Here is a 25,540-nt window from a genome sequence, read left to right on the forward strand (position 1 = left end):
AAGGCCACAAAAGCCCAGTACTTAACAGCACTGGTGCTTGGCAAAATAAAAAATGAGAGAGCAGCTCATTTTCTTGGCTTGTCGAGCTAAATAAATGTGCTTCGTTTCTTCCGGGAGGCCAGGAGAAACCTAGGCTGGTGGGGACGAGGGAGAGGGCCTTCTCTGTGGTGGCCCCCACTCTGTGGAACTCCCTCCCTAGGGAACTCTGCCATGCCCCCTCTTTAATGAGCTTCCGCCACGCATTAAAAACATGGTCGTTCAGGCAGGCATTTGGGGTGGGTTAGGGTATGATGTTTTTAATGTAGAATTTTATTGTTTTGAACTGTTTTTATTGTTGTACATCACCCAGAGTGGCTGAGTAGCCAGCCAGATGGGCGACAGACGGAAAGACAGACAGACAGACAAATGTTGGCCTAATAAAAGTTATCTGGGAACCTCCCATACCCAATTAAAGTTGACAGAATCAATTTTGTCACAGCACAGTGCCCCCTGGTGAGCTACATTAGCTACAGCTTTACTTCGTGGCTCATTCCGTTCCTGCCTCTTACACCACTGGCTGGGAGCTGTAACCCAACAGATCTGGAAGGCACCAAGTTGGGGAAGGTGGATGTAGTGCAATACTAAATGCCCTTCAGTACTTTAACAGTGCCAGTTTTATACACACAAGTGAGCAGAATTAAGTTACACTGAAATATCAAGAAATATAACTATTCTAGGCATATTTGAAGAAAAACAAACATGGACATTGTATTCAGTTGCCTCTCTGTTCTGACAGATACATTGTTTCCTCATAAACAAAGGAGGCAGAATGAAGAGAAACAGCTGGAACATGCAGTGCTGCCTGTTTGAGTAGACCATGCGCTTTTTAGTGAAAGCTTAATACATCTCAGGGTCATGGTACTTCCTGTCTTTCTAAACGACATCTAGGCTTGAATCTGCAACTGATTCCACAAGCTGGGAGCACTTGAGTATTGTGGTTCTGCAACTCATGTTCAGTCAACTTTGGGGGTTGGGGAGGGTTTGCAAAACTACTTAGCTAAGTTAACTGCCTTGCATTAATAGATGTATTAATTGCCACTTGTGAAATTGCCACTTGTGAAACATACACAGTGCATCTCTCTCCCTCTTTTACGTAGTTTTAGTGGATTTACCACTTCAAAAGACCAAGCAAGGTATATCTTTTTGGCTCTATGGAAGCAGCAGCAGTCTCACTACTTGCTATTCTGTGATGCTCAGGAGTCCAGAAGGAAGATCAGGGCTAAGAGCTGTGTACTCCTCCCATGCTGGGATGCCAGTTTAAAAACAAAAATCAGCCAAGAGCTTTCTTGCAGCAAGGATCTATTTCCTCTTCCTGTACTCCCCTCCCCCCAATTTATTACTGAGTGTCATGCTGTTAACCTTGAGAGAGAAATTGTGGGAGTATCTTGACAGACACACAGACTTTGATCTCGTTGCATGGTCACTCTCTCTTAAGGAGATGTAGTTAGTTATCTGTGGCTGCTGTTTTCTTTTCCAGGAAACTTAACAGTATTGCTTTTGGGGATCTGAATCCCTTCCCACTGCGCCAGATAAGGAACCGGAGAGCCTACCACCTGGAGAAAGTACGCCTGGAGCTCATGGAACTTGAAGCCATCCGGGAGGATTTCTTGCGTGAACGGGAAACCAACCCCGATAAAAGGGACCTCATTAGTGATGATGAAGAAGATGGCTAAAGAAGCCCCTGGAGGCCAAGACTCCCCTTGGGATCACGACCAAAGCTTTGTGGAGTGGCTGAACTTCCAAAAGTCCTCTTCCTTAATGATCCAGCAAAACTGAATGTTAAGCCATGGCAGCTGGAAATTTGCAGGACAGATTTCCAAATCTGAGCACTTCATTGCAGATTTCCCCCCCCAAAAAACGGCCAAACGATTCTATTTGCCTGCGTGCCACTGTGTACAGAGCACTTAATGGAGTTTGTGTTCCAGTCGCGCAGCTGAGCTGCTCGTTTTTCTCTTTTTGAAGTCCTCTTTTTTTTTTAAGTGCATGCGTAGAAAGCAATACTGCAAAGTCCTTACTCTTTTTAATACCCGTGATTTTATATCTAACTTCTGATGGCTTCCCCCTTCCCTTCCCTCCCTTTCACTCTCATGATGTCTTAAGAATGTGTAAGCTATTCCATTTGGGAGGGACATTCCTCATTAGCTTTGATTATATTAAACAAAATTGACATTTTTCATTGGCCAGTTAAGGATGGGCTGCTCAGCCCTGTTTGTTTAAAACTAGCCCAAAGATTGACAACTATTTGGCATATCTGTACACATACTTAAAATCGGGGAAATGTGAAGAGACTGCCTGGAGCCGATGGTGTTTGCCAAGGGGCGAAGTGCTCTTAAGATGTCCTTCCATTGGTCCCAGCACCTTCAGTTTTAGCCAGAAAGGTAGTTAAAGTATACTTTCACATGGTGCTAAGTGAGCACCCTGAGGAATCTAACAAAGTTGCAAAGTTCCACTTTGAGCAGGGCACATATCTCTTTAAGAACTGTAAGGCAAGAAGAAGTTCTGCTGGAGCAGCTGTCCCTACTGCAGTACTATAGTGAGCAGGGAAAATACCAATGTCTCTCTTGCATGATGCTATCAAGATCACAGAAGTCCCCTCCAGAATGGAATATCATGAGGCTGTCCTAGAATGAGCTCATCCAGCATCAGGAAGCATGGAAGCAGGATATTCTGGTTCAGTCAGCACCCACCTGCTCTGGCCAGGTGAAAGTGCACTTGCCTGATGGCCTCCCCTCGATATAATCATGATGGATACCTTACTGTTCCTTGGGGATTTTGCATTGAGAAACCATTTTTGTAATGGCTGGCAAGTTGGTCAACGGATCAGACAGGCTGGCCTGACGTCATGACCGTGAAAGTGATGTAAATCAGTCTAAAAGTACTCCAGAGAGGCGGAAAGAGTTCAACAACACGAATTATTTATTCCTTTGCTTTCTCTTTGAATGAAAATACTTTCATCTTGCAAAACAGTACTGCAAGTCTCACTTACTGGTTAAAGTCAGAGATCTGCTTTCTTGAAAACATTGCAGTCTCTTTTCTTTTGCCCTTCTATACTGCATTCCATTGCAAGTTTGGAAGTGCTCAACTCCTGTCTTTTTAGTGAAATGTAATGCCAGAGAAATTCCAGATAGATTCCTCCTATCGTATTACTGTGATTTTTGCAGATGTGCATGCTGCCTTAGGTAAAGGTTATGAACCTGAAGAAAATGAAGGGGAGGGTGTATTTTTTTGGTATAAATGTGAACATGCCTTGAACTTTCTCCTCCTCTTTCCCCCTACATGATGTTCCCTTGTTAGACACAGTAAACCTCCAGAATTCCTTCCTTGCAATCTCCCCCTCCAAAAGGCGTCTTACCTCTTTCACTCCCTAGAATGTTTAATTTGATCTTCACCAACCTTCCCTAATCAGGCACCCTCCAGATGTGTTGGACAGCAACACCTATAATCCCTAGCCAACTATGGGATTTTTGGGAGTTGTAGTCCAACACATCTGGCAGGCTCCAGGATAGGGAAGGCTCATCTACATGCATTCCTTTTTCTGAAGAGCAGGTTCCTCTGATGCTACACTGCTAACCACTTTAGACATTACAGTTTGCAATATGGTGTGCAGTGGGAGAGGGGACAACCTCTCTACACTTGCACAAGCATCTGTGGCACATTCAAGGCTGCTTTTCCAGATTGTGCCATTCTCTTTCTGAAGATTTCTAAAACGTCTCCAATTGACATTTGTTCGTGTAGTTAATGGCACGGTATTGATTAGAACTGGAGAAGACCTGAGTCATGTGTCGTGAGACTTCACGTACACTAACAGTGCAGTGTGGTACTTCATTTCAGCCTAAAAGAAAATCATGTGGCATGTCAATTTGACTATCATAAGGCAGTGATTGCTGCTGTGACACCAGGATCGGAACCGCTGCAGGGCAACCGAAGGAGGGCACGCAGAGTACAGTGCAAACTGGACGGATGAGATTACTGTGAGGGCTTTGAAGATACAAACCCAGCCTTTATGCTTACACCAGTGCTGACACTTTACCCATCTTTAATACCTTGTACTTGAATTCTAGTAAGCTTTTTTCCCTTGTATTATTGCATGTGCTGTATTTCCAACTCCTGTTGAGCACTGTTGGATAATCCCATGCTGTCAGATTTCTTAACTGTTTTGGAAGAGTTGGTCTCAAACCATGTCTGGGATAGAACATTTTTGTTTAACTTTTGCTTGTTAAAGGAGATCCATCTATGTTCCCTGAAATTGCTATAGCTGAAACCGTTGGCTTGAATAGTGAATCATGGTTGAACACCTGATAAATGCCTGAGAAGATCATCCCAGCCAGCCAGCATCGGTGATGGTGGAGTGTGATGCAGCACCCACCCCTCTTCTTGCTGATAGTTCCTCTGTTTGCTCCTGGAAATCCTCAGTTTTGTAGCATCGATGTTGAGACCTTTTGTTACTTTGAGTTTCCTAGTGCAATATTGTTGATAATGTTCAGCAAAAATAACGGATACCTGCAACTGCTGGTTTTCCCCACTGCAATGAAAGTTTATGTCCAGTCTGCCTGAACTCTCTTGTGAAAGGGTCCATCCCCTGCCCTGCCTCAGTACTTTGTGCCCCTTGCAAATAGTGTGATTAATTCTTGCTGTCTGACATTTGTCTGTGACCTGGAAATTGACCCTTCCACAAGACCAGAGTGCTACACGATGACTCTGAATCACACCCTGCAGTGGTAGAGCAGATTACTTAAATGAGGCAAGAAGGCTTGAAAACTGAAGAACACTAGAGATCAACACAGAATGGTTGACCAACCTTACCTCTGCCCTCTTCCCCGCCCATGTGGAGCATGTGTTTGAGCTATTTCAGGTCTCATTTACTGCAATGAGGTTTTCCTACACTTCTTTTTTTGTAAAGAATTAGAAAATACATTACATATTATATATGCAAAGTATCTTATGCATGGTTTCTGTTTAAGTATTATATAATTCACACCACTTAAGCCATTTGTGCAAGATTCCAGGTCACACAGATCAATTCTTTGTTACACTAGAGACAGAGAGAAAAGAGATCTAGCACTAAACACCTTGCTTTTGCTGAAAGAGCACAGTATACATATCCATCCTATAGTTGGTATAATCAAGTCATAACATGCAGAGACCAAGGTCACTGGGCACAAAACATCTAAAACGGGTGGGGAAACATGTGTCCCTCCAAATGTTGGACTTCAACCCCCATCAGCCCTAGCAAGCTTAGCCAATGGGGAGGGCCGCTAGCACCTGGAGTTCAACATCTGGAGGGACACATGTTCCCCATCCCTGAATGAGAATATCTCTTGTGCAATCCCCACTAAAGTGAAAAAGTGCACCAGTCTTCTAGTGGGGCTAATGCAGAAGATGTTCTCAGTGGAGTCCCTTGTTGTACATTGGACTCAAAATGCTGTTTCCCCTTATTGCTTTTTATTATATATGTACATGGTAGTTGTCTTGCATTAGGATCAGGACTTAGTTGTAGTTCGAAACGGTTCATGGACAAACAAGACGTTTCAGTCCATTTGACAAATTCATAATCATATTTGTTTCAGTCTCTTGTGAAGAAAGTAAAAGTTGCCTCTCTTTTGATATTTTTAAACCCTCAAACTTTCATAACAGCTCTTTATTCATCCCTCAGGAATTGTTAAGTATTCAAAATGTTGGGGGACATTAGCACAACAGAAGGGTTGCAATCTTGAAATGTAACCTGGTTTTGTATCAGAAATCATTGCAAGTAAATAAATCAATAAAAATAATTTTCTACTGCTTTTTAGTTCAGCTTTGTTGTTGTTAGCTTAAGATTGACTCTGATCTGAGATCAGATGTGGAAGTTCTTAGCTCTTCGCCTTTATGTTACAGAGGGAGATTAGTGAAACCAGCGGGTGAAACTATTGGTGTGGAGTAACAAGCTGACTGCAGGAATGAGAATTTGGCTTTCCTGAGGAAGTTCTATGCTGTCTTGCTCTCTTCCACTCTAACCCATTATAGTTCGGTGGTAATTCGGAGGCCTGCATCTGCAGAGGACCTGGAAAATAACTTGTCTCTTTAAAACATTTTCACTCCTCTGTTCAGCTGAAACTGCTCCCAGAGCAGCTTACCATCTGTCGTAAGACAGTCCCTGCCCTCAGAGGTTTACAGTCTAAAAGACAGCACACAAGGAAAGGGGATGGGGAGGGAGGAGGAGAAAAGCAAGCTCTAGCACCAGATCTTAAAAGTCTCAGTTCTTATACCATGGATTAACACTTAAGCAAATTCTTGAGCCATGTTGTGGGATTCACCATAGGAGAGCATTTGACCATAGGTGATGACCCTAATGCCTAGTTGAAGGAAGATTGCTTCCCAACTGAGTTTGGATTATATGAAGTTCCCTTATAGCAACTCCTGAGAATACTGGCCCATCTAGCTCAGTACAAAATCTCCAAGGTCTTGGGCAAAGGGCTTTTTCCCAGCCCTTGTTACTCAGCATGCTGAGCATTTCAGCCTATGGTTTTTGTTTTTATTTTGCTTGCGAAGCATGTGCTGTACCTCTGACCAGTGGCCTTTCCCCTCAGGATAGGGCCTGCCTCTTTTTGTGAACTGCCCTAGTTCCTGTGGGGGCAGCATGGAAACAATGCAGGGCTGTGAGTCAGAAAGGTCTTGGGGATGATGATAATATTGAGAGGGGCAGGAGAAAGGAATCCACTCCCTGTGGCCTTTAATCTGGATGAAAACATTTGCTGGTCAACCGGGGTTCCTGGGTGGATGACGCGTGCAAAGCAGGCTCCAGTGTGGGGTTGCCTTGCTGGAGGGCAGAGGGCATTGTATGAGCCAGGAAGGGCCGTGTGCCTGGCCCAGGGACTGCCTGTCCTGTATGCTGGAGCAGTTTGTCCCATGAACAGAGGGCGGTGGTGAGCTCTGTTGCAGAAGTGTGGAAAGGGGACATTTGGCCTGAGCAGCTGTGTGACCCAAGAGACTATCCTCCAAGGCTGGACTGACCCCGCAGGAGGCCTTGCAGCTGCGGACAATTAAAACACATTTCCTCTTCCTTTTCAGTGACACAGAACATGACTCCTTTTTACTTGCAGTTTGGACAGTAAGTTTGCAGCAGTACCATAAATTAGGCAGGTGATACATTTTCAAAAGATTAAACAATAACACCCAAAATCCAGGATGTAGGAGCAGTGCAATGAACAGACCAATAAGACCTGTTTGCATTATCCAGCAGCACCCACGTGGATCCCAAATGCCCAGTTTGTTCATTTATAATATTTTCAACCCACCCAATAACAGACTTTCTGGGTGGATTGTTGTTGTTTATTCGGTCAGTCGCTTCCGACTCTTCGTGACTTCATGGACCAGCCCACGCCAGAGCTTCCTGTCGGCCGTCGCCACCCCCAGCTCCCCCATGGTCGAGTCTGTCACCTCCAGAATATCACCCATCCATCTTGCCCTTGGTCGGCCCCTCTTCCTTTTGCCTTCCACTTTCCCTAGCATCAGCATCTTCTCCACGGTATCCTGTCTTCTCATTATGTGGCCAGAATACTTGAGTTTTGCCTTTAATATCGTTCCCTCAAGTGAGCCGTCTGGCTTTATTTCCTGAAGTATGGACTGGTTTGATCTTCTTGCCGTCCAAGGCACTCTCAGAATTTTCCTCCAGCACCACAGTTCAAAAGCATCTATCTTCCTTCGCTTAGCCTTCCTTATGGTCCAGCTCTCCCAGCCATAGGTTACTACGGGGAATTCCATTGCTTGAACTATGCGGACCTTTGTTGTCAGCGTGATGTCTCTGCTCTTCACTTTTTTATCAAGATTTGTCATTGCTCTCCTCCCAAGAAGTAAACGTCTTCTGATTTCCTGGCTGCAGTCAGCGTCTGCAGTAATCTTTGCGCCTAGAAAGACAAAGTCTGTCACTACCTCCACGTTTTCTCCCTCTCTTTGCCAGTTCTCAATCAAGCTGGTTGCCATAATCTTGGTTTTTTTGAAGTTTAACTGCAACCCAGCTTTTGCACTTTCTTCTTTCACCTTTGTCATGAGGTTCCTCAGCTCCTCCTCGCTTTCAGCCATCAAAGTGGTATCATCTGCATATCTGAGATTGTTAATGTTTCTTCCAGTAATTTTAACTCCAGCCTTGGCTTCATCAAGCCCAGCACGTCGCATGATGTGTTCTGCGTAAGGTTGAATAGGTAGGGTGAGAGTATACAACCCTGCTGAACTCCTTTCCCAATCTTAAACCAGTCCGTTGTTCCATGGTCTGTTCTCTCTGGGTGGATTACAGGTATTTTAAAAATAGCCTTTCTCTATTTTCATTAAAAAATAATATAAAGGCTACATCTCTGTCATCATGTGTTTTTAATATCTTAATCTCACCCATGAGCAGTATCCACAGAGGGCGCAGGGGCCAAGTGCCCACCCCCCCGACAAGTAGTCAGCACCCCTGTTGCTGGCCAAAGGCCATTACTTTAAAAAAGTGCTCTTTTCATGTACAAATTAGAACTGTATAATACAGATTATAAATGGGAAACAGATATGGCTCCAGTCATAAACCTGTTTACTTGAAAGCTAACTCTGTCAAAATCAATAGGAATTAGTTCAAAAAATATATATTTTAGGATTGGCGTATTAATGCAATATACGGCTATTTCTCTTTCAGAAGTCTATAACACAGGGACAACCCCACCCCCAAATTTATATTTCTGATGCTCAGCCCATGGTACAGGGGTGCAGAACCTAAGCCCAGGAGCCAAACAGGATCACAATCCAGCCCTCTGGCGTTTCCCAGGTATTTCTAATATTTTTTTGGCCCTGGCCCCTTTGGCCTTTGGCCTTTGGCCTCGCCCACCACTGAAAATGTTCAGCACCCCGCCATACCATTTTAACCTAGGGGGGCATTGCACGTAATATCTGTACATAAATATAATTTTATTTTAAGAACATGACTCCTGAAATATGTAAGTCTGAATATGATTCTACTCTGGAGCAGATAAGCCACCATCTGCCATTTATGTACTACTGAAGAAGATTGAAAGGTTAAAATACATCTGGCAACTGGACACTATTCACCATCTGTACTGGTGGTTTGATTACTTGCTCTCAGTCTCATAATAAGGACATTGTTTTGTAAATAAGGATTTTTTTTAAAAAAATGCATTTTAAACATCTCAGTTGTTTTAAATGTTTACATACATGAGTTAGTGATCTTGTTTTTAAAATTGTATTGTTTTGTAATATATTGTTCCCGACTTTGATTGTGTGTGTGTGTGTGTGTGTGTGAACATATACAGCCAGTTCCTTTCACCGATAAGTGAAGCAGACACTTAAATGAGCTTAAGTTGCAATAAATTAGTCTTTAATGTACCCCAGGTAGTTTAAACAATCCAAGAATGCTTTGCATGACATGCCAAAGATATTTGCTAATGCTGTTATCCACATGTACACGATTATTATGCCAATTGTGTTAGAAAGTGAAACTGGGGGTTTGTAAGTTAGATGTCTTCCCTTCTTGGAACACCAGTTCAGCAGGGTGCCTGCCCTTGTTTAACCTCCTGGCTTCAGTGGGAAAAGTACTCAGGGTCTGTCACATACTTCCTGTGTGTTATCAAAGTGGAAAAAAGTTTTGTGGCACTTGGAAAATCTCTGTAATTGATATCCCAGAACTGGTGTGGGAGGGCTGCTTCTTCTTCTTCTTCTTGTTGTTGTTGTTTTAAAGCTGTTTTAAAGATAAATACTTTGTGCAACTGAATGACTTGTCTTAAAGGAATTCTCTTCAATGTTCAACATTACAGCTGTTACAGAAAAGTGTGGGATTTTGTATCCCAACTTTTACAAAAGTTTGAGGGGGGTTTTACCAAGCCAAGATGTGTTCTAATAATGCAGCACACCCATTGTATCCTCTTAACAAGGATTTTTTCCAATGGTATTAATATGGTAATCCAAAAGCAGCTTAAAAATTGGGTCTGGCAATGTACTAGTGACAATGCATTATACTTTGGCATGTTTAACTGGGCAAAAATTAGATAATGCTACAAGGAAGCGATGGGCCTGGTTCATGGACATTGCGGTTAGATCTCTGCTCCCAATAGAAGGAATTTATTTGTGTTTTTGGAATCACAGAAATCAGTTTATTGTTCATAGACATTATCTTTTGGTTTCATAGATGTGATTACAAACTCTGAAGAACTCTCCTTCAGAAGGCTGGAGAAGCAAAAGTTTTACCGTGCTTATCAAGGAGAACGAGCAGGACCATGGCTGGTCAGAGCAGCTCCATATCTTCATGCTTTTTGTCCTGGGCTACTTCACTTACAACTGGGCTAGACTTGTACAATGTATGAGCTACTGGTGGTGTGGCTGCAGATTCCTGGTGAAACCAGGCAATCTAAGCCACGGATGCACAACTCACAGCCCTTGGCTGCCTCCCAGTGCACCCCTTAGAGAAACTGGGACCCTGTCCAATTTCCCCAGCTGATCAGCGGGAATGCAGGGTGAAGGGGAAAAGCTGAGACCACCTTTTTTTGGCTGGTGTGCTGCATTTGGCTTGGTGCGTCATGCAATTTGCAGGTCCAGTATAGACATAAACTCTCTGGACCACCACCCTGTGTAGTTTGGGGGCAGAAAATGTGACAACTTTTAAACATCTCCTGGGAACACTCTTGTTTATCCAGGTTTTCCCTGGGCTGTAAGTACATTAATTATGCTGCTCCACTTTTGTTCAGTCGTTCAGTCATGTCCGACTCTTCGTGACCCCATGGACCATAGCACGCCAGGCCTTCCTGTCCTGCGTTCTCTCCCAGAGTGTGCTCAAGTTCATATTCATTGCATCGGTGATACTATCTAGCCATCTCATCCTCTGCCATCCCCTTCTCCTTTTGCCTTCAATCTTTCCCAGCATCAGGGTCTTTTCCAGAGAGTTTTCTCTTCGCATTAGGTGGCCAAAATATTTGAGCTTCAGCTTCAGTATCTGTCCTTCCAATGAGCACTCAGGGTTGATTTCCTTTAGGATTGACTGATTTGACCTCCTTGCAGTCCAGGGGACTTGTAACAGTCTTCTCCAGCACCACAGTTCGAAAGCATCAATTCTTCGGCACTCAGCCTTCCTTGATAGTCCAGCTCTCACAGCCATACATTACTACTGGGAAAACCATAGCTTTGATTATATGAATCTTTGTCGGCAAGGTGATGTCTCTGCTTCTTACTATGCTGTCTAGGTTGGCCATAGCTTTCCTCTCGAGGAGCAAGCGTCTTTTAATTTCATGGCTACAGTCACCATCTGCGGTGATCTTGGAGCCCAAGAAAGTAAAATCTGTCACTGCTTCCATTTCTTCCCCTTCTATATGCCAGGAAGTGATGGGGCCAGATGCCATGATCTTAGTTTTTTTAATGTTGAGTTTCAAACCAGTTTTTGCACTCTCCTCTTTCACCCATAACAAGAGGCTCTTTAGATCCTCTTCGCTTTCTGCCATTAGGGTGGTATCGTCTGCATATCGGAGGTTGTTGATAATTCTCCCGGCAATCTTAATTCCAACCTGTGATTCATCCAACCCGGCGTTTCTCATGATGTACTCTGCATATAAGTTAAATAAGCAGGGTGACAATATGCAGCCTTGTCGTACTCCTTTCCCAATTTTGAACCAATCGGTTGTTCCATGTCTGGTTCTTACTGTTGCTTCTTGACCCTCGTACAGGTTTCTCAGGAGACAGGTAAGGTGGTCTGGTACCCCCATCTCTTTCAGAATTTGCCAGAGTTTCTTGTGATCCACACAATCAAAGGCTTTAGCGTAGTCAATGAAGCAGAAATAGACGTTTTTCTGGAATTCTCGTGCTTTCTCCATGATCCAGCGAAAGTTGGCGATTTGATCTCTAGTTCCTCTGCCTCTTCGAAACCCCGCTTGTACTTCTGGTAGTTCTCGGTTCGCATACTGCTGAAGCCTAGCTTGTAGGATTTTGAGCATCACCTTGCTGGCATGTGAAATGAGCGCAATTGTGCGGTAGTTTGAACACTCTTTGGCGTTGCCCTTCTTTGGAATTGGAATGTAAACTGACCTTTTCCAGTCTTGCGGCCATTGTTGAGTGTTCCAAATTTGTTGGCATATTGGATGCAGCACTTTAACAGCATCGTCTTTTAGGATTTTAAATAGCTCAGCTGGAATACTGTCATCTCCGCTAGCTTTGTTGTTAGTAATGCTTCCTAAGGCCCACTTGACTTCACTCTCGAGGATGTCCGGCTCCAGTTCAGTGACCGCACTATCATGGCTATCAGGGACATTCAGATCTTTCCTGTATAGTTCTTCTGTGTATTCTTTCCACCTCTTCTTAATCTCATCTGCTTCTGTTAGGTCCCTGCCTTCTTTGTCCTTTATCATGCCCATCTTTGCACTATACGTTCCCTTGAGATCTCCAATTTTCTTGAAGAGATCTCTAGTCTTTCCCATTCTGTTGTTTTCCTCGATTTCTTTGCATTGTTCATTTAAGAAGGCCTTCTTGTCTCTCCTTGCTATTCTCTGGAACTCTGCATTCAGTTGGATATATCTTCCCCTTTCTCCATTGCTTTTCGCTTCCCTTCTTTCTTCAGCTACTTGTAAAGCCTCCTCAGACAGCCACTTGGCTTTCTTGCATTTCTTTTTCTTTGGGATGGATTTCGTTGCTGCCTCCTGAACAATGTTACGGACCTCCGTCCATAGTTCCTCAGGCACTCTATCAGGTCTAATCCCTTAAATCGATTCCTCACCTCCACTGTATATTCATAAGGGATATGATTTAGGTCATACCTGAATGGTTGAGTGGTTTTCCCTACGTTCTTCAATTTAAGCCGAAATTTTGCAACAAGAAGCTCATGATCTGAGCCACAGTCAGCTCCAGGTCTTGTTTTGACTGACTCTATAGAGCTTCTCCATCTTTAGCTGCAAAGGACATAATCAATCTGATTTCGATATTGACCATCTGGTGATGTTCATGTGTAGAGTCGCCTCTTGTGCTGTTGGAAAAGAGTGTTTGCTATGATCAGCGTGTTCTCTTGGCAAAACTCTATTAGCTTTTGTCCTGCTTAATTTTGTACACCAAGGCCATGCCTGCCTGTTATCCCGGTGATTTCTTGACTTCCTACTTTAGCATTCCAATCCCCTATGATGAAGAGGACATCTTTTTTTGGTGTTAGTTCTAGAAGGTGTTGTAGGTCTTCATAGAACCGATCAACCTCAGCTTCTTCGGCCTCAGTGGTTGGGGCACAGACTTGAATTACGGTGATGTTGAATGGTTTGCCTTGGATTCATACTGAGATCATTCTATCGTCTTTGAGATTGTACCCCAGTACTGCTTTTCCCACCCTTTTGTTGACTATGAGTGCTACTCCATTTCTTCTAAGGGATTCTTGCCCACAGTAGTAGATATGATGGTCACCTGAATTAAATTCACCCATGCCTGTCCATTTGAGTTCGCTGATTCCCAAGATGTCGATGTTCAGTCTTGCCATCTCATGTTTGACCACCTCCAGCTTACCTTGATTCATTGATCTGACATTCCAGGTTCCTAAACAATATTGTTCTTTACAGCATCAGATTTTCTTTTTACCACCAGACACATCCACAGCTGAGTGTCCTTTCGGCTTTGGCCCAGCCGCTTCACTCTTTCTGGCGCTACTTGGAAATGCCCTCTGCTCTTCCCCAGTAGTATATTGGACACCTTCCGACCTGAGGGGCTCATCTTCTGGCGTCATCTCTTGTAGCCTTGTGATACGTTCCATGGGGTTTTCTTGGCAAGAATACTGGAGTGGGGTGCCATTTCCTTCTCCAGTGGACCAATTTTGTCAGAACTCTCTGCCATGACCTGTCCATCTTGGGTGGCCCTGCACGGCATAGCTTATGGCTTCACTGAGTTACGCAAGCCCCTTCGCCACAACAAGGCAGTGATCCATGAAGGGGTGCTCCACTTTACTGCTCCTTGATTTTTGACTGTAGTTGGAAGTATTTTTAATGTTGTGTTCTTCATATTGTATTTTAATATTGGGAACTGCTGAGAGATTTTATTATATTCAGTGGTCTATAAATGTCACAAATAAATAAATAACAGGTGCAAAACAGGAGTTTTGTGGCACCTTAGACTATCACACTTAGGGTGCAATCTTATGCATGTGTAGACAGAAAAGAGGTCCTAGAACTCCCAGCATGCCCCAACCAGCCATGGTTGGCTGGGGAATGCTGGGAATTGTAGGAATTTTTTTCTGTCTAAATATGTGTGGGAATGCTCCGTTATTCTAGTGTACATTTTCATGGACTGGAGTCCACTTCATCAGATGTGTGAATTGTTATCTTCAACTGGCAGGTATACAGAGATACATTTGGGAGGGGGGATTGTGAGAAGTGAGGTCAGAGGGAAAGGAAATGTTAAAAAAACATTTCTATGGATATATGCAGATTTAGGACACAATCCTGTGCATGTCTAGACAGAAAAAAGTCCTACAGCTGCCAGCATTCCCTGGGAGCTGTAAGACTTTGTTCTGTCTAAACATGCATAAGATTGCACCCTTGGAAATATTCATTATAATTTAACCCAAAATAGTCCATCTCACCATAGGTTGCAAGACTGCGACCAGGTGACCTGTGTGCCTTGCTCAGTCTGCTTTTCAGGTGCCACCTGTTGATGGGCAACAGTTCTTATGGTTCACTATGATTTCCCCCCCTCTTTTGCTGCATGGTGTAAACTGTTATTTATCTGTTGCTGTTTTCCCATTACATTATGATTTTTTGTCAGTGTTGTATTATTTTACTGTGCTTTATTGCTTGTACCCCGCTTTGGGATTATTTTATAATGAAAAGCGGGTATGATATTTCTTAAATAAATAACCTTTAAACTGGAATTGAACAAGACAACCTTTCAAATAGAGGACTGTCCTCTGTAAAAGAGGGCACCTGGCCACTCTAGTCCCCAAAGACCCCCACGCACCCCAGGTCACTGCTTTACTGCCACTAACAGGCAGCAAGGCTGTAGCCACCTTGGTCCGCCAGCAAACCTGTCCCTGTGTACATGTTTGAATGATTGTGCATGTGCATGCACCCAGTGCAATCCTTGCGGCCGAAGGAGGTGGTGCAGTGACCATTCACAAAGCAGTGTGAATTATAACACAAACATCCTGGCTATGCTAAAACACACCTGCAGTAGGATAAAAGCCTATTATCTCCATTCAGGCCACAGGTGATGGGCTTGAACTTCTTGATAAACTGATTTACACTTGTGGTACGATAACTATCTTAGGATAACACTTCATGCATCTGAAGAAGTGGACTTTAGTCCACAAAAGCTTCTGCCATCATATATTTGTTAGTCTTTAAGGTGCCACAAAACTCTTTGTAGTATTTTGCTGCAACAAACTAACATGGCTGCCCCTCTGGAAATTGTTACAGATGTAAAAGAGTGGTTGATATTTGGTTTCCTCTATCCACTGGGGCAAAGCAGAGAGCTGAGCTGAAGATGCTGCAGAGCCTTACACAGATACTAGGAAATGCATTAGGCAGAGCGATTTTTCCAAGGTAAGAAAACATTTTTTGCTTTCCGCCTTATAAAATGGCTCCCTCTTTCTTCCTGCCCATGACATTTGCTCCTCCAGCTCTACCACGCTGGGCCACCTGAACGCTTCCTACTCCTTCAGAAGACTCCACCCCTTCAGCCCTGCCAGCCCTGATGCCTGGAACTGCTTCCCAGATCACTTCTGGAATACCACCTCTTTCTCTGTCTTTACATCCCTTCTCAAAATCTACGTTTGCCATGACGCCTTCCCCTATCTCAAATTTTAAATTGTAAGCCCCTGTCTTTAAAGAAATCTCAGACGTGACACAACAACAAATTGCACCAAACCCTTTATTAGCACTTTTATCCATTTGTGATGATGTAATGACCCTTGTAAGCCATAAAGAATCCATCTCTCTGCTATGGGCAGCAGCACATAAGGAGGTGGCAAAGTGGTGGAAAACCACATCAGGATATACGGTCCAAGGGTGCCTTGCCAGGATTTGGCAAGTGGAACTAGCCGAGAAGCTCACTCATCACAGCGGATGGATTAGGGGGACTGACCAAGAATGATAGTTTCGTAAAGAGATGGTTCCCAGGTCTGACTTTTGTTAACAAAAAAGAGAATGACTTCAGGCCTCCAGTCTCACAGAGATAGTTTTGGAGAGATGTAAGGTCTTAAGATTTGAATATACGCCTTGGGCAACTCTTTCTACCCAGTGTAACTTTGGCACTACAACAATGAATGTGGATGTTTATACAGTACAGCTCTTGTACTCTAAAGTGTTATTAAAGGGTTGTTGTATCTGTTTAATGGGGAAAAATTAAAAGGAATTGTAAGCCTTTTGGGGCACTGATCTTACTTCTGGTATGTCAGTATGTGTGGTGTTGTCGTCATCAGTGTCATGCTTTATTATAGCCCTTTTTACTACCTTTACTCAGAGAAGGTCAACTGAACTAGGATTGTGAAGCAGGAAGTTTCCAGGGAGGAACTGAGATGTTGGCACTCTTCATACCCCCGAAGGGCTGTCTTATAGAAGAATGGAGCCAATGACAACAGAGCCAATGACCTCGATGGGGGGTGGGCTCTCCCTCGCCGGAGTCTTCATGCAGAGGCTGCACAGGAGATGGTCTAGCTCTGGGCTTCCTGCACGGAGCGGGGGTAGACTAGATGGCCTCCAAGCCCCCCTCCGACGCTATGATTCTGTGAGAGTGCAGGCCTTCTCTGGGCAGGCCTTCAACCACCCAGAGTGGCTCCACAGCTGCAGCGGAGAAGTCGCCTCCTTGGAATGCTACCGATGGCCCAGCGCAGCTGTGTCTGATCCAAGAGGTGCAGCCAAAGAGGCCAAGCGGGGAGGCTGGGCTCGCGAGCATCCCGGAGCTTGGGCTGGCCTGCAAGCCACCCCAGGAGCTCCTAGAGCATACCGCAGCTGCGACTGTGCGTTGTGGGAGGGGCCCGACTTCAGATCTTGCCTGAGCCGTTAATCTGCTGTGCGGCCACCGCAGCCACGGTCCCTCAGCCAGTTTCCCCTCCGCAACATGACGAAGGAGAGATGGAGGCCTGTTCACGTCCACAGGGCTTGTGCCAGACAGAGGGCGTCACAGCCGTGTGCCCCTTCGGTCCAGCCTGCCTTTCTCCCACACTGCCACCCTATGTGGTGCCCCCGATTTGTTGCCTGAAGCATCTGCCCCACCTGGCCTTTCTGGTAGGGCAGCTGCTGCCCCGGAGGACTGCTGCGCCAGGCTGCTTTTTCTGACTCCCAAAAGGTGGCTTCCTGCTCCTGGCTGGCACGAGCTTTTGGGGACTCTCTGCTTCCTCCGTTTGGCACAAGCTTTTGGGACTCTCTGCTTCCTCCATTTGGCATGAGCTTTTGGGACTCTCTGCTTCCTCCGTTTCCTCAGCCTCGGGCCAAAGGATGGGACTCATCATTCTTCCTCTTGGACCAAGAGAACTGGGTGGACCTGACTCAAAGTTCGCGACTGTGACTTCCTCACAAGCAAGGCAGCCTTTCTGTCTGTCGATTGAAGCAGGGAGAGACACGGGCGCTGTAGCAAGCACAACAAAAGATGCTACAGACTCTGGAGGGATAAAAGGTATGCAGCTGTTCTTGGCTCTGCTGGGCCAATTTATTTTTTATGTATTACATTTTTTCTTGCCCTTTCTCCAAGGGGTGGATGGCGGACATACATCCTAGTTTGTGTTTGGAACAACCCTATGAGGTAGGGAGCCTCATGGCTAAGCAGAGATTCAAAGCCAGGTTGCCCTAGTCCCCATCTGACATTACAGCCACTCCATCACTTAACAGAATCATGTGGCAAAGCCATTTCTGGGCTGTATCACTTCAGCCTGTAGTTGCAACTTTCATTTTTAATGCTTGCAGGGAGGGGCCACACTTCCTAGGTTCTAGGATGTTGAGGGTGATTTTGTTTTTAAAGTGTGGTGTAGTGATTTTAGAGCATCAGACTAGGATGGGGAGTGGCTTAAAAAAATCCCCACTCAGCCACAAAGCTCACCAAGTTGACCTTGAGCCAGTCACCATCTCTCAGCCTAGCCTACCTTACAGGGCCGTTGTGAGAATAAAAGGGAGGTGGACCATGTATGCTGCTTTAGGGCCAGATTATTATTACTAAATTATTTATATGCTGCTTCATTCTCAAAGCAGCTTATGCCTAAGAATAAAACGGGGGGAAAACAATGGAGAAAAGAAAATGGAGAAATCCCAGGTGCCTATAGAATTCAATTAATTAATTAATTAAATTTCTTAATCGCCCATCTGGCTGGTCACCCGGCCACTCTGGGCGATGTACCATAGTACAACAGTTTAAAACAATAAAATTCCACATTCAAACATAATATTTCTAAAAATACCCTAAGCGACTCTACACGTGGACATCACCAGATGGTCAATATCAAAATCAGATTGATTATGTCCTTTGCAGCCAAAGATGGAGAAGCTCTATACAGTCAGTAAAAACAAGACCTGGAGCTGACTGTGGCTCAGATCATGAGCTGCTTCTTGCAAAATTTCGGCTGAAATTGAAGGACGTAGGGAAAACCACTCAACCATTCAGGTATGACCTAAATCATATCCCTTATGAATATACAGTGGAGGTGAGGAATAGATTTAAGGGATTAGACCTGATAGACAGAGTGCCTGAGGAACTATTGGACGGAGGTCCGTAACAACCCTGACTGCTCATAGGAAGGACAGATACTGAAGCTGAAGCTGAAATATTTTGGCCACCTAATGCGAAGAGAAAACTCTCTGGAAAAGACCCTGATGCTGGGAAAGACTGAAGGCCAAAGAAGAAGGGGATGGCAGAGGATGAGATGGCTAGGTAGCATCACTGATGCAATGAATATGGACTTGAGCATGCTCCGGGAGAGAGCGCAGGACAGGAAGGCCTGGCGTGCTGTGGTCCGTGGGGTCACGAAGAGTCGGACACGACTGAACGACTGAACAACAACAACCCCAAGGTTTATTGCCTGTATCTGATACAAATGGATGAGGTTTGTCTGTCTTCGTATATTGACTACAAGCCCCTGAAGAAGAAAATCAACTCTTCCAAAATGCGTTGGGCCAATAAACGAACTACAATAAACCTTTTTCTATAGGTACCTGGGATTTCTCCATTTTCTTCATTGTTTTTCCCTGCACACGGGCCTTCCCTCCTCTTTTTATCATTCAGAATAAAACAACGTCCTAACAATAAAATGAACAAATCTATTACTAAGAAAAACCCAGTGGCATTAAACCCGGCCTAAAAGCAATCCCATTCGTTTATATATATAATATAAACAACAGCATCTTCAGCCTAAGGCATCCGACTTCCTGAGCAGCTAGTCTTCTATGTGCAGGGAGGCCCAGCGCCTGGGGAAGCACTCAAAGATATGCTCCTCCAGAGGCACTTCACACACACCCCTAAATTCGGCGCAATCCTAAACATGCCTGTTGTTGTTGTTGTTGTTCAGTCGTTCAGTCGTGTCCGACTCTTCGTGACCCCATGGACCATAGCACGCCAGGCCTTCCTGTCCTGCGCTCTCTCCCGGAGCGCGCTCGAGTCCATATTCATTGCATCGGTGATGCTATCCAGCCATCTCATCCTCTGCCGCCCCTTCTCCTTTTGCCAAACATGCCTACTCAGAAGTAAGCCCCTAGGCGTACTAAGTGTGCTTAGGATCGCGGCCTAACAGCGCGCCCCTCCGGCCGATCGCTTTCGCAGCCTTCAGCGGGCCCCGGCCAAGCGGCGCCTGGTGCCGAAGAGCGCGGTGGAAGCGCGAAGCTTGCGGCGCCCGCCCCGGCAGCACCGCAGCGATCCGGCAGGGGGCGCCCCGGGCCCCGCAGCACCGGCCCCGCCGGCGGCTCCTCCTCCCCCGGCCCCGGCACGCGCAGGCTCCGGCGAAGGCAGGTGGCGAGGGAGCCCGAGCCCGGCGCGCGTCCTCCCGGCCGAGGAGCGAGCCGCCGCGTCCCGGTGAGTAGCGCCGCGCCGGGCAGGACCCGCGCCGGGCCGCCGCGGCCGCGCTCGGCTCGCCGGCTGCCCCTTCCTGCCCGCGGGGGGCTCCGGGGCCGCTGCAGAGCGCCCCGCCGGCGGTTCCGCCCCCGGGCGCGCCGCGACGGTCTTCGGTCGCCTTGCAAGCGGCCGAGGCGGCGGCCGTGCGCCCCCCCCCCCCCGTGAGGCAGGCGAGGCTGGGCGTCCGCGGCTGGCCCCGAGCCGGGGCGCCTCCCGCGGTGCGCCGCAGCCCGAGGCCAGGCGGCCCGGGAGAGGGCTGGGCAGACGGCGCAAGCCGAGAGCCTCAGCGCCGCCGCCGACGGGGGCTCCGCGCAGGGCGCAGCCGCGGGGAAGAGCTTTCGCGGGCACCGGAGGAATTCCCGGGGAGGAGACGGTCCGTGGCGCCCGGGCCCGCCGGCGCCGTGCTCCCGCAGGGCCCGAGGCAGGCCCCGTGCGCGCCTGGCGGGCGGGCGGGCGCTGCCGAGTTCGCGCGGGACGCGGCCGCTGCCCAGGGCGGCCCTCGTTGCCTGCGGCGTCGTGGCGGGCAAGGTGGCACACCAGCCGGCCCTCGTGTCCTGCGCGTGGGCTTCCTGCAGGCTTCTGCTGGCCGCTGTGGGAAGGGAGACGCTGGCCTAGACGGGCCTTTGGCGCGACCCACGCGGGCTCCTCTCGTGTCCAGACGGCGCACACAAGAGACCTGTGTATGTCCAAGGCTGGGTTTCTTAATCTGTACCCTTTTCCACCATCCTGACCGTCTCCGGCGCAGATTTGAATTTCCATCCCATGCATCATTATTGGGCGAGGGGAGCTGGTCTTTTCCCTCCTGGGCAACCCTAATTATGAGTCCAAAAGGCTTGTTGATGTGTCTTGCGGTGGGGAGGGCTATCCAAGGGATCTTACCTCTGCGCTCCTGGCTGTAGGTCAGCCATGCATGTTGCTGGCAGACCCGCAGAAGCACTTTCTGCCCTAATTTCCGCCCCATCCTCTAAGCTCTGGGAGAGGTGGCCCGCTCTGCGTTTTTCCTTTTCTCCAAGTGAGATCAGTTCTAGTGCGGGGCATACCCAGGCACTTCCCTAGCAGAATTCTTTGCCCCAGGAAGCCTGCCTATCTACTACCACGCTCCCCTTTTGGTGCCTAGGGGAAACTTTTATAGGAATTTTGCAGGCTTTGGGACCATCACAGCCACCCCTTAATCATTTTAGTGGTCAGCTGAATATTTGTAACATGGCTGAATTAGGTGCTGGATGCCTGAAGTTACTGGATTTGATGATATTGACGCTTTTGTTTTGGCAATGTTGTTGTGAACGGATGCCGTGAATTGGTTTCAGATGCTTTTGAAGAGAATACAGCAAACCTATCAGGGTAGTGAAAAGGTGTATCCCCCCTTCCTTCTCACATGCATGTTCAGTGACTAATCTGCATCTGGAGTGGTGATTAGCGGTCTGTGCTTCTCAATATGAAAAGAGGAGGCATAGGCATAATATACAGATGTCACGATATCAACATGTGTCAGAACTCTTTCTTGCAACTCTTTAAGCAGCCTGGTTTCAGATGCCCAAGCTTGGCTAAAAACATGCTAGAGATGAGCAGATTCATGGGAAGAGAACACCAGTGCAATGCTGTGTGTGCTACTCCGTACGTAAGCCCCGCTGACTTACTCCCAGGTATGTGTGCTTCAGACTGCAGTCCTGATGTATGCACCCATAGGGCATGCATCAGCCATAATTCACATGATCCATGATTAGCTAGAACTCTGGGGGCTACGTTGGGAGTCCTCCTGTGTGCCATGCTTCACGCTTCACTTTCATGCCCCACGGATTCTTTTTAAAGTTCATGTGCAGATGGCAAAAGAGGACTAGCTTTGTGCGCATTGTGGCTGACCCTGGGGTGGACCTGGGACCTGAAAACCACTCCTGGCTCTGTTGCTGTTGTCATCTTCTCAAGAGGGAGGGGGAAGTTTTTGTTTTAAAGGGGGACAGCTGGCCAAAGTGATAAAGATGCAACAGATCATGCCGATGCATTGGAACGGAGCTGAAAGCAGGCAGGCAGTGGGGTCTTTGTCAATTCAACCTTGTATAAAGAGCACTCTTGTTTGTATGACGTTCTGATTACATGACCTCTTGTGCGGGGGGGGGGAATAACAAGAAGAAACCCTGGTTTCATGTATGTGTTCTTAAAATGCATGCCAGAGTTAAAATAAGTTTTAAAAACTTTACTTACTACCCCAGTTCTAGGAGAAGACTGAGCATTTTCTTTTTGAGAAGCACTTTAAATTGATTTGTGGCACCAGACACAAATTGGGAGGCACCATGGCTAAGTGGCAGAGAATGTTTTGCATCCAGAAGTCCCAGGTTCAATCCCCAGCAGCATCTCCAGGTAGGGCTGGAAAATTCATGCCTGAAACCCTGGAGAGCCATTGCTGCGGGTCAGTGTGGACAGTACTGGGCTAGGTGGACCAAGGGTCTGACATGGTTTACAGCAGCTTCTGATGTTCCTAACAGATCTGAATTCTTCTCTGACTTGCTCAGTGGTAGAAGGCATGTGTTGTGTGCTGAATGTTGGACTTTCAGCAATCGCCCAGCCTCTGAGGGCTGGGAGAGAGCACTGCCTAAGTCCATGGGGAGCTGCTGCTGGTCAAACACACCTGGAGGGCGCACCCGGTTGGGAAGGCTGGAGGAGGCAGTCCTGGGACTTGGCCAGCTTCAGGATAAGGCGGCATCATTTCTTCATAAGTTTCAACAAAATTACACAAGACCTTTCCAATGGGGTGGACAGCGGCCAGGATCTTCCCTTTGATGGTGAAAGTATCAGGGCAAAGTGGCTCAGAGCGCTTTGCATGTGTGCGCGAGGGAGCCCTTCCTTGTGCTGGGTCCGAGGCCCACATGTGTTTCTGAGAGCAATCTGAGTGGATTCTGGCTGGGAGGGGATGCTGCTGACTCAGGATTTCTTGGCATTGTAATTCTGTAGCCTGAGTCCCACTAGTTGTAAGGCAAGTGCTCACTGGCGTGTGTGCATAGGGTGATTACAGCTTGAGGTTAGTGTTTCTTTGTTTTATTTTTTAAGTAAACTGTAGGAAAATAAAGAAGTAAATACTGAGGCTTTTATGTTGAATTTCCCAAGCCAGTTAATACATAGGCCAGGTTGGGTCAGGCTGATCTAGGCAGTGGGGGCTGGTAGCTCCGATGTCAATGGGGTGGTGAATCCGCTCCGGGTTTCAGTCAGAACTCTAAAGGAGCTATCCACGGTGCAGTCAGAACTTTAAAGGAGCTATCCAAGATGCTCTGCACCTTTGATAGCTCCTTGAGAGTTCTGACTGAAACCCAGAGCGGATGCCCTGCCCCACTGTCATCGGAGCCACCAGCCTCCACTGGACGCAGGTGTTCCTTTTCAAGGCGGTAGTGGCAGGATATTGCTGGCTAAAGCTTTGGCGGTCTGAAGGCTTAGGAGAGCCTTTCCTGGCTTGGTGGCCTCCAGAAGTGTGGGCTACAACTCCCATCATCCTCACCCAGCGCGGCCATTAGAAAGGCATATCTGGAGGGCACCTGGTTGGGGAGGCTGGTTTATGGGCCTCGACAGTGGCAGGTGTTGTCTTCCGTGTGCCATCGTAGCTGCGATTTCTCCTCGCTGTTCTGTAGTCTTTGCTGAGCGGCGGCACCCTGGTGGCAACAAGCCCTCCATGCAGCCGCTTGCCTGGCGCCTGCCCTGCCGTCTTTGGGGCACCAGGTGAAAACGTCTTTGTTCACCCAGGCATGCTAACTTGTGTGTGTTTTAATTACTAAGGGTTTTCTCTGTGGTGTTTATTAATGTATTTATGTTGTGATAATTGATCGTGCCCCACCCTGAAACTGTAAATAGAATGAAGGGTGGTATGAAAATGTTTTAAATAAATAAATTACTGTTGCAGAAATGCACACACACACTCACACACATGACTGCTGTAAACTCTGGTATGCTGAAAGTATCTAGTACTAGTAAAGAAATAGTTGTGAATATCGGAAGACTCTTTCAAACAGAAATTCCAACCGCTGATCATTAATTGGGCTTAAGTACAGAGCGGCGGGGGGAGGACCTCTTTCAACCCAAGGGCCAAATTCAGTTTTTGGAGATGCTCTTGGGGGCTGCATGCCAGTGGTGGGTGGCAAAGGGGGTGAAACCAACATGCCAGCGTATTTTTCCCTAAAAACTTTTACTGCTGGCATGTCAGCCTTTTAGAATGGGGGGAACCATGCCGAAGCTGGAACCCCACTGAATGATCAGCAACTGGGGAAAAGGGATGTGGCCCAGAAAAGGGGCCGTGGCCACCTGGAGAACCCTGGTATGAAGAAGGATAAGGAATGTATTTATTTATGCCATTAACATTGTGCCAGTTTCCCAGAACCCTTCAGTGGTATTTAGATTGCAAGACCTTTTTGGGCAGGGACTTGTCTTTTTTTATGTGAAACTCTGCAAAGTGCTATGAAATAGATATACGAATGTTTCTCGTTTTGTAAGGGTGCCATCCTATGCATGTTTAGACAGGAAAAAGTCTTACAACTCCTAGCATTCCCCAGCCAGCATGGGGAATGCTGGGATTTGTAGGACTTTTTCTGTCTAAACATGCACAGGATTGTACCTTAAACTGCCTCGAGGGAGCTTGCTGACCAGAAAGGTGATATGCTCATTCATTGATGAATTATCTCTGATCATGCCTGTCTGCACTTTACATGGTGGTTGCTGGAAACACTGGTACAGCTGCCGTGAATATGAGTGCTGTTGAGTGTGATGCAGCCATCGGATCCCCTCGTGTGTGATGCTGGCAGTAGAGCCTGGGCGATCGGTGTGCCTGATGCCCTCTCCTCGAGTAACTTGGCTGTTCCCTGCACCTGCCATTGGCCAACTGCTCCCTTGCACACCTTCCTTTCTGTTTCCTCTCCATCCACGTCAGGCCTTCCTCTTCCACCGCCAGAGCTAGACGTCTCTTGAACTCTCCAGCCTTGTCTGCTGGTCTCGCTCTTCAGTTTGCCCCAGACCTGATTCCGCTCCAGCTGCGGTCCTGCCCAGAGCTCCCCTCCCCTGTAAGCCCTGCTCACGCCTGGCTCCAAGAAGGCAGAGGGTGTGGAGAGGGGAGATCAAATCAGTGTTCTGGCAGGCTCCTGTTGATGATGGGCGACATGACAGCGCCGCACTTGTAACAAAAGCGGCAAGCGCAGACAGAAGGAGAATGCTGTCGGCTGGCGTGTGTGTGGGAGCCCCAGGTGAGTTAAGCGGTGGAGAGCTTGGCCTTGCCCAGAGAAATGGCTCCGCTTCTTAGTTGAGCCCCTCAGGAGCAGTGGAGCGAGGGACGGCTGTGCAGTCTGTGGAGAGGCCAGGCGCAATGGAGCCCTTGGCTGGTAGGGTGAGGCGGCCGGCTTGTCTCCCCAGTAGGAAGCTGCCTTTTCCTCAGTCTGGTCCATCTAGCCCAGTGCTGTCGACACTGACAGGCAGCGGCACCCCAGGGTTTCAGGCAGGAGTTTCCCCTGCCCTACCTAGAGATGCCGGGGGTCGA

General features: G+C 47.1%; 2 protein-coding genes across 11 annotated transcripts in view; both read left to right on the plus strand.

The window, feature by feature from the left end:
• The window catches only part of TBC1D2B (TBC1 domain family member 2B), a 48,635-nt gene extending 37,777 nt beyond the window's left edge, over nucleotides 1-10,858 (plus strand). For 6 of the 9 annotated variants that reach the window (XM_084816642.1, XM_084816632.1, XM_084816640.1 and 3 more), the window contains one exon: nucleotides 1,517-5,349. In XM_084816642.1, the coding sequence (XP_084672768.1) occupies nucleotides 1,517-1,712 (196 nt within the window). In that variant the 3' untranslated portion in view covers nucleotides 1,713-5,349. Of the gene's footprint in view, nucleotides 1-775; nucleotides 5,350-8,683; nucleotides 8,781-10,186 lie in introns of those variants that run through there. The other 3 variants (XM_084816635.1, XM_084816636.1, XM_084816634.1) reach the window with 3 other exon arrangements.
• Nucleotides 8,725-25,540, plus strand: part of DAPK2 (death associated protein kinase 2) — a 66,104-nt gene continuing 49,288 nt past the window's right edge. Inside the window, exons 1-4 of one of the 2 annotated variants that reach the window (XM_084816643.1) lie at nucleotides 8,725-8,812; nucleotides 15,423-15,548; nucleotides 16,468-17,619; nucleotides 18,466-18,597. The gene's annotated coding sequence lies outside the window, so the exon portion shown is untranslated. Of the gene's footprint in view, nucleotides 8,813-15,422; nucleotides 15,549-16,467; nucleotides 17,620-18,465; nucleotides 18,598-19,708; nucleotides 19,999-25,540 lie in introns of those variants that run through there. The other variant, XM_084816645.1, reaches the window with a different exon arrangement.

This window comes from Heloderma suspectum, chromosome 11, assembly GCF_057233095.1.
Source record: "Heloderma suspectum isolate Gila_16-S chromosome 11, 16-S_ref, whole genome shotgun sequence".
NCBI classification, from domain to species: domain Eukaryota; kingdom Metazoa; phylum Chordata; class Lepidosauria; order Squamata; family Helodermatidae; genus Heloderma; species Heloderma suspectum.